Source organism: Scomber scombrus, chromosome 15, assembly GCF_963691925.1.
Source record: "Scomber scombrus chromosome 15, fScoSco1.1, whole genome shotgun sequence".
Classification (NCBI taxonomy): domain Eukaryota; kingdom Metazoa; phylum Chordata; class Actinopteri; order Scombriformes; family Scombridae; genus Scomber; species Scomber scombrus.
In genome coordinates this window covers 5,295,876-5,304,453 of record NC_084984.1, presented here as the reverse complement: position 1 = coordinate 5,304,453, position 8,578 = coordinate 5,295,876, and the positions used below count along the sequence as shown (strand labels likewise).

At 41.0% G+C, this 8,578-nt stretch overlaps 1 protein-coding gene across 1 annotated transcript in view; it reads left to right on the top strand.

Moving 5' to 3' along the window:
- The window catches only part of lhx6a (LIM homeobox 6a), a 13,164-nt gene extending 5,850 nt beyond the window's left edge, over window positions 1-7,314 (top strand). Inside the window, exons 5-9 of the mRNA XM_062434685.1 lie at window positions 5,634-5,854; window positions 6,279-6,379; window positions 6,517-6,612; window positions 6,920-7,094; window positions 7,218-7,314. Of these exons, the coding sequence (XP_062290669.1) occupies window positions 5,634-5,854; window positions 6,279-6,379; window positions 6,517-6,612; window positions 6,920-7,094; window positions 7,218-7,297 (673 nt within the window). The 3' untranslated portion in view covers window positions 7,298-7,314. The remainder of the gene's footprint in view (window positions 1-5,633; window positions 5,855-6,278; window positions 6,380-6,516; window positions 6,613-6,919; window positions 7,095-7,217) is intronic.
- The last annotated feature ends 1,264 nt before the right edge of the window (window positions 7,315-8,578 follow it).

Genomic DNA, 8,578 nt, shown 5'->3' with positions numbered 1-8,578 from the left:
ATTGCCTCCTTTTACTAATCAAAATACACACACACACACACACACCGACAGACACTGAGATTTCTGTTTATTTATGCATGTCCAGCAGCTGCCAATCATTTTGTGCATTTTTTTTTTCACAAAACGGAGATTTTCATGTTTGCTCTGCCACATAATAATAATATTTTACCTGACCCATTTCCATTTAAATGCTCCTTCACCATTGAACCCTCTCGCCCCATCACTGCTCTCTGGACTGTGAGCCATTCATTATTAAACATGTAAAGTAGACTTTAATATACGTCAGAGAGTTAGACCTACAAAAATGGTAATGAGTGGTACAGATGTAGCCGTCACAGGGTCATGTATTATATACTCATTGGAGAATTTATTTAGAAAATCCTGCAGTGCAAATACACTGTAATTATATGCAACAGAGTAACTGATTAAAATGCATGCCTGAAATGTGTTCACACAAGTGCAGGGTAAGGATTTGAAGTTTCATCATTATTTTCAGGTGGATTCAATTTAAAAACACACTACAGATTACACACATGTATACAGCAGCTTTATGTTTTCACTATTTCAATCTATGTCTTGCAAATTACACATATATTGCACTACTTTATTTATAGAGTATGAAGGCAAATGCATGTTAAAAAAAAATGCAGTTTACATTTCAAACTCATGCATTGCTCATTGCTGTAGTTGCATAGCCACATACTCTTTTGAGCTAATTTTCTTAAATGTTTTTTCTCTCATGAATGCTATAAACTAGTTTTTTGCATATAAGTTTCATACATAAAAATGTCTTATCTTCCACCTTGACAGGATGTAAAGCTATGAATCATGTTATTACAATTACAAGACAAAAACAGAACACAACACAGTTTCACTCCCATCTTTAGATTAATTGTATGCTCTCTTCTGTATATGGAGGCTACAAAGAAAAGAATGACAAGTGAAATAATATTCTGTCATGAAAAGAAAAAAAAATTGATTTGACCATCTGGATACACTGTAGGTCAAACTATTAAGACATTTTGCAAACTGAGAGCTGAGTCCTTTACTCAATATGGTTACAATCTCTGGAGAAAAATTCTCTTTTGCGTAATAATATTTGTAAGTTTATTAGATTTCCTTGGAAGTCAACTCTGGAAAATGAGAAATTATTTAAAACATAAAAGAGGACCATTGAGGCTGAACTGCAGGTCTGGGGGCCTGTGCAATGGTTACCTCTGTAAACATAAACTGTAATCTGGGTTTAGGCCAGATTTAAACTCAGCTAAACACCAGTGCGAGTCCACATCCTCTGGGCTGGTTTCAAACCTCTGGAGATATTTCCTCATCTGTGTCAGCCTCTCATCTGGCTTTGGACTGACAGCTGCTTTAATGGGGCGTAATAGCAGGAAATCAGAGTGGGTTTCCCTCTCCCTCCATATACGTGTGTGTGTGTGTGTGTGCGTGAGGAAGGGGGAGGAAGGTGGTGTGTATGTCGGAATAGGGATGCAGGACAGAGCACGGGCTGTACCTCTCAAACCTATGTCAGGCCTCAGGGGCTTGCTCACACACACACACACACACACACACATACACACACACGCACGCACACACACACACACACACACATCTTTATCAGCCTCCTTCCCTGACCCCCTCGCCTCACTCCGTAGAAACATCATCCCCGTTCGTGAGCTGCAGGCCACACAGGAAGCTGTATTGCTGCACTAATCAGGGGCACCTTGGGATGCTGACACTGTAACCAGAGTCCATGTATGTAGGGAGCCTTGTGGGTGAGGTGCGTGCACGTGTGTGTGTGTCTCTGTATTGTTATAATAATCATTCATTAACCTACCTCTGGTTAGCTGATTAGGTCTCCATAGCAACAAAGACGAGTAACCCGGCGCAGAGAGAATGATTTGAGTTTTTATTAAGAACTGAATGGATTAAAATTACAATAAGACATCTGTTGTACAATGCTACTCATTTTAATAATGACTGCTCAAAGCATTGAAATAGATTATTCATGCTGAAAAGCTGATTGGTGATTACAAAGAAAATGTCTTGTACTCGCAGTGTCTACCGTGCAGTTTTACCAGACCAGAGAATAAAATATTCGAGGTCCCTTCTGTGCAGGATGATCACTTTAAAGCCTGATAATATGTTGAATCTCTTCAAAGAAGTTGACTGTAAAGTATTTAGATCACTTCCTTCTTTTTCCCCTCTTGGATTTCCATACTGGAGGCCTAATGTGAACCTCACGCCTTAAAACCACACAGTCAAGCAAGCTCTCTCTTAGGACAAATCTAATATAGTTTAGTGTATTCTCACAGCACATCAGAAATAATCCAAAAAATGCGTACCTCTTTCAGCAGCAGGTGAATTAGGCAAGGAGGTAAGATTACACTAAAGAATGGGTTGCAAGTAGAAGAGGTCTCTGGGGGGAAAAGGAGTTTTGTGGTGTAGAATTTTCCTTGTGAGTGATATAAGGGCAGTGAGGACTGACATTGTTCCAAAATAAACACCGGGTTCTGGGTACAAAGACAAAATGAGATACAAAAAAAGGACAAGGATAGAAGGAGGGATAGGGTCAGAGGAGATGAAGACGGAGGAGGGGGCTCAAACAAGGGATGATTTGCAGCTTTTCTGGGTTCTGTCTCAGAGTATGAAGCTGACAAGCTGTCATGCTAGATTAGCCGCAATGCTCCACAATGTTTTCCTCTTTACTGTAGAAACAGCCTGGAATTCTCCATAACAGTCTGAAATGATACGTACATGCAGTAAGCCGTGGAGTCGATTTGTCTCCGGAATGGCTTCATCGGGTTATGAGAGGTTTTTTGGTTAATTTGCACATATCTGTGACAACTTAAGCTCTGTGTAAGTGCTATGCCAGACAGTTTTATTTCAAGGTCACCACAAAGACTTTTTCTCATGGGCTCACTGCTCTGATGCTGTAATGAATTTGTTTGTTACGGTGGAACGTCAGGTCTGGTAAATGTAGGCGCTCTATTTTTATTTGGACATCATTGTGTTATGGAAATGTGCTTCACTTGACAGCCATGATAGAAACGAAGAAGGCAGGAAGCCAAACATGCAGAGACACTAACAGATAAGAGACAGACGCTCAAACAGTAGGCATCTAATGATGACCTGTAAATATCCTTTATCATACTACATGCATGAAAATGACATTTCTGGCCAAGCAGTTCATATACATGAGGAGGAGCATGAGCTTGTGAGATGTCAGGGCTATAGTATGCTTTCATCCCAGATAGAGTGGACTTGAGTGCACTGATTCGCTGCCAAACCCACTCACTTGGCAACCCCTTGTGCTCTCCTGCACCCCCTTCCTCCTGCTCTCTCTTCCCCACTGATGCTCTTCACTTTGCCTGTTTCCCTCAGCGCTGAAGCTCTCTCTCCGCCTCTCTTCCACGTCTTTTTATCCTGCCCTCACCACGTCTTTCCTCCTTCACAGCTTCCAACTACTGACTGCTCTTTGCATTTGGCTCGTGTTTGTGATACCGTGCTTGCGTGAGCTCTCCCTAAGTATCTGCTTTCTCTGATGAAATTAGGCAGCGTGAAAGGAAAGAAAGAAATAGCTGCATTAGAGCTGGTCATCTGCCTGGTTTTTTTTTTTAAACTGTGGGAAATATAGTGTTTGCATCCTCCTGTCACATTTATTTCCCTCTTTTGCGTCACCTGATACCCTGACCAGTGCCGACTGTTTTTACAATTTGAACTAAGACCTGTTGTAATATATGATGCAGTGCTATTTACTATAATGTGCCTGTTTATGCTTCTTGCCCCGAGTTTTACCCCTGAGGCAGCACTTTCTCTCAGACTGCTTACAAATCCTGCCTCCTTCACTGGGTTGGCAGCTGCTGACCCCAACAATGGGCCTTAAAATAACCATAACCATCTCATACCTAAAGGGTTTTATATCCATTAAACCCTTAATGTGCTCTTTAAAGAAGGAGTTTAATCTCTTTTGATTCTTTTGTAAAACAGGAAATTAGTATAATATTTCAGTTGTCTCAAAGTGGGGGTTTATTTGGATACTCCACAGTGCCAGCTGTTCAGCGAACCCTATCGCAGTTACGGAATAAGTCTGGCGATATTCTTATTTTTAACAAATCCCATGGAAAGACCAAACCTAACAATGAATTGATCCTAGTATTGTCTGTGTAGCCAAAGCCTGATCTTATCCCTCTGCCAGACATCAGCTGTTGTCCAAAAAGTATTAAAAACACATCAGTCAGTCGTAGTGTTACACATGTTTTTAAATTACGATGAAAATAGGCACTGTAGTTCATTTTGTCAATTCTATCCTGCTGCATTAAGTACTGTTTATACTTCTTTGGTACTCACTAGCACCACATGTGAAAATAATCCTCATTAAATGTAGTATTTTCTCCTGTTTTACTTTAATTTGCTTAAAAATTACAGTTTCCAGCAGTTTTAGGAGGCTACTTAGCCATTTATTAATAAGTAAAACTACACGTGTGTGACCCCTTTTTTAAGATATACCTCTTCAGAACAATTTAATGGGCTTGAGAGTGCCACAGACATGGTAGTGAGGGTGAAAAATATTCAGACAGTCAACTTTTCATGGGATTAGTTGCAGTTAGAAAAATGTAGAATACCACCGCCAGCTTTATCCTTCAAGAAAATAACTTTGTTCAATGCACTCCATGCACTGATCTCTGAGAGAACCTGAACATCATGTAGCGTAATTAAATCTGTGGCGGTCTATATTTCGTCCTATGCCTTTCGCTCTTGTGCTGTCCCATTCTGTCCTCAAACACATTTACAGTAATTAAAATATTTTGAAGTGTTTATTAATATCTTGCTTCAAGGTTATGAAGAATTGCCTTAAAGCGTTTGCTGACCCAACAAGTTTATACTTGCAAACCTGCTCCCTGCCTAGCCCCTCTCTCTTTCTGTAACTTTAAGTCCATTTATCTCTCATCTGTTCTCTTTGTGCCCCTCAAGCCCCAACCCCCCACCTCCCCGCCCACCCATTCATCCAGAACAGTAAGTCAGGTGGTTTAGGTTTATGTGCCGCCTGACCTCACTGTTGCTATCAGTTACAGTTACGATATGGAGTGATGTCATCCAAGTCTTTCTTCATCTTCCACTGTGTGTATAACCACCGTGGTTTACTTGTGTGTTGGTTTGTTCCCTGGTGTGTGTGTGTGTGTGTGTGTGTGTGTGTGTGTGTGTGTGTGTGTGTGTGTGTGTGTGTGTGTGTGTGTGTGTGTGTGTGTGTGTGTGTGCATGTGGATATGTCAGGGACTTCATGCATCAGTCAGGAAATTGCAGGTGTTGGTTTGTTTGCATTCAAGGCTCAGCTTGCAGCCGCAGTCAGTACTCTTTTTCTGAAGGCCATATCCTCCTCCAAGGTTTCTTCCTTTAAAGCCTTTGAGTTCTGCCAAAACTTAAAGTTAAAACACTTATTTTCAACTTCAGCTCAATTCTGTGTGTGTATTATCTGGAAATGACCTCGAGATAAGATTTAAAAGATCATCTATTGCTGCAATTTTTCCTCTTTCCGAAATGTTTCTTTCACCCCATCTACAAACCACTAACTCCACTTTCTGTGTCTTTCTCCTGGCTCCCCTGCCTCTGTTGTCCTCTTTTTCTCTCCCTCACAGTAGGTTTGGTACTAAGTGTGCCCGCTGTGGGCGGCAGATATACGCCAGCGACTGGGTGCGCCGTGCAAGGGGAAACGCATACCACTTGGCATGTTTTGCGTGCTACTCCTGTAAGAGGCAGCTGTCCACGGGAGAGGAGTTTGGCTTGGTGGAGGAGAAGGTCCTCTGTAGGATCCACTACGACACCATGGTGGAGAACCTCAAACGAGCGGCTGAGAGTGGTGAGTGTGGTTCTGGCAAATTTAATGCAATGGCTCTCTGTGGTTGTGCAAATGTTTGCTCAAGAGTCACCTCCCAAGGCAGGATTTATCCAAAGTCATGCATTTTAATATTCTGTGAGCACCTCCAAAATAATCAAAGTATAACTTAAATTTGTTATATAATTGATGATTGAATACGTCTGACTAGTTTCTTCTAACGGGTGCCCACAAAATGAGTGGATTAGTAGGTCATGTTACAACATCTCAGGAACCTCAAATTTGGATCCCAGCTAAAGAAAATCATAATTAAGTCCCTTTATGATACAGTGTCCAAACCCTAACCCTAACCCTCTTGTTCAGATACATTTCCTGCTACTGTCCTGGCCATTTTAAATGTTCATAACTCAACTGTCTGTCATCTTGTGTCTACTGTTGTGTTTTTCAGGCAACGGCATCACATTAGAGGGAGCTGTTCCAACAGAACAAGACAGTCAGCCCAAACCGGCCAAAAGGGCACGGACATCCTTCACTGCAGAACAGCTACAGGTCAACAATTTACACCAATCTCCACCATAAAACAAATGTGTTTCAGATACAACTTGTGTGTTTATTTTTCTTTTAATTCTAACTACAGTTTTTTTAATGATTTTTGTATTTCAAGCTAATTTGTACTCTTTATGCAGATCATGCAGGCTCAGTTTGCCCAAGACAACAATCCTGATGCCCAGACGCTACAGAAACTAGCTGACATGACTGGCCTCAGCAGGAGAGTAATACAGGTCAGTAAACCGACGTCCACACTCTTCTGCTAATGAGTCTACAAATGAAATGTAAAGAGAAAAGATACTGAAATAGCATAATTCAGCTCCGGCCAAACAATGAATAAAATGAAAAAAAGTTCAGATCATCATGATGTCAATATACTTATTGTAAAATGTTAAGTAATGCTCACTCATATTTTATAATATATTTTCACGGTTTTCTCTGTCATTTATGATTTTTCAAAAACGCATTTGTGGAAATAAATCAACATATTCTATTAAAGAATATAGCCACATGATGTCTGGTTACATTGCGTCTTCATAGGTGTGGTTTCAAAACTGCAGAGCAAGACACAAAAAGCACACGCCCCAGCACAGTGGGGCTCCCCCATGTCATCCCCAGGCCAGGATACCCTCGTCCCTGCCCGATGAGCTGCATTACTCCCCCTTTGGCAGTCCTGAGCGGGCGCGCATGGTGGCCCTTCATGGGTACATCGACAGTAAGTTGTAGATTACTTTTTGTGCCATGTGTTTATTTTAATGACTTTTATATTTTGCTACAAACATTACATACATTTTGCTAAGATTTTACAATGTTTTGTGTGTTTTTGTGTGTTTTCCAGGTCATCCCTTCTCCGTCCTGACCTCTCAGAGTCTCCCTCATCAGGCCATGTCGCTGCCCCAGCTCCCTCTCAGCCGCTAGCGCCCCACCACAACCCTCATGACCCCTAAACCTCCGGATCCGTAACCCTTGATCTCTCATCACTGACACTGCCGACGTGACGCGGGGGTCAATCTGGAGTCAGCTTAGAGAAAAGACACATCTTTCAGGAGCCCTGCCTGCTCGGAAAAAATAATTGAAATGGGAGGAAAGAGGAAAAACTAAAATGCAGCCGTCATTATGGTTTTTTTCACTCTGAGGACAGGAATATCCCATCTGGAGCCAGTCTGTCAAAATGACTGTGAAGCATTTATCATTAGCAGGAACTCACTGACTGTATTTTACACCACCTAAAGGACCCATTTTGCTCCCCATGTACAGCATCCTCAACTTTTGTCATCCGCCCTCTTGACTTGAAGTTTGAGGGAGTTTTAAAGGGATGAAACTGACCAAGGAAGCAGGACTGAAACCTCTTGAGTGCTGTCAGAGGGTCAAACAAAAGGGGGAACATTTTAAAGGGAAAATGTCATTGTGGCCTAAAGCCGGGCACACACAGTAGACCACATTAGAGGTAAGACACCTCCCTCTTCTCTCTCTAAGCAACCATGAAGGAAATCTAAACGAAATATGCTCACTGTTGAAATATTTTCTCCAGGAATTAAATGCTAACTTTATGACTTCTGAAAACCCAGTTACATTTTTTGGTAAATTTTCCACTGAAATGCGGTGCAGAATTAGATTTTCGTTAAAGAATAAAAGTGTGCCTTATCTTTTGCATTATTAAAAGATAACATACCTACCAACAGAAATGATTCAACCAATTTAGCCTTTAATTCATCACTAAACAAATATTGGGGTATTTCTTTTAAATTTTATTATATAGACTAGTAATGAAAAAAATCACAAAATGTGTCCACAGACTCTATTGTAGCATCATAATTGTTAATCATGAAGGAAAACCACAAAGCACAATGTCTGGGGTTGTGTATTATTGAATTATGACTGTAACATTAGAAGCAGTTTTTAAGCTGCCACAATCCTGTTGTGTTTCTTTAAATTGAGAGAGAAACTGAGGGAAGTCTGAGACAAGCATACATTCCTACATAATCTGTGATATGCTACAGATTTTACAGATTTTCATGTTTCCAAACAGTTTTTTTTGTCACTAATTTATAATTTCTGTGGTTGCTTGTTCAGCCTCTGTGTGTGTGTGTGTGTGTGTGTGTGTGTGTGTGTGTGTGTGTGTGTGTGTGTGTGTGTGTGTGTGTGTGTGTGTGTGTGTGTGTGTGTGTGTGTGTGTTTGTGTGTGCGTGTGTTTGTGTG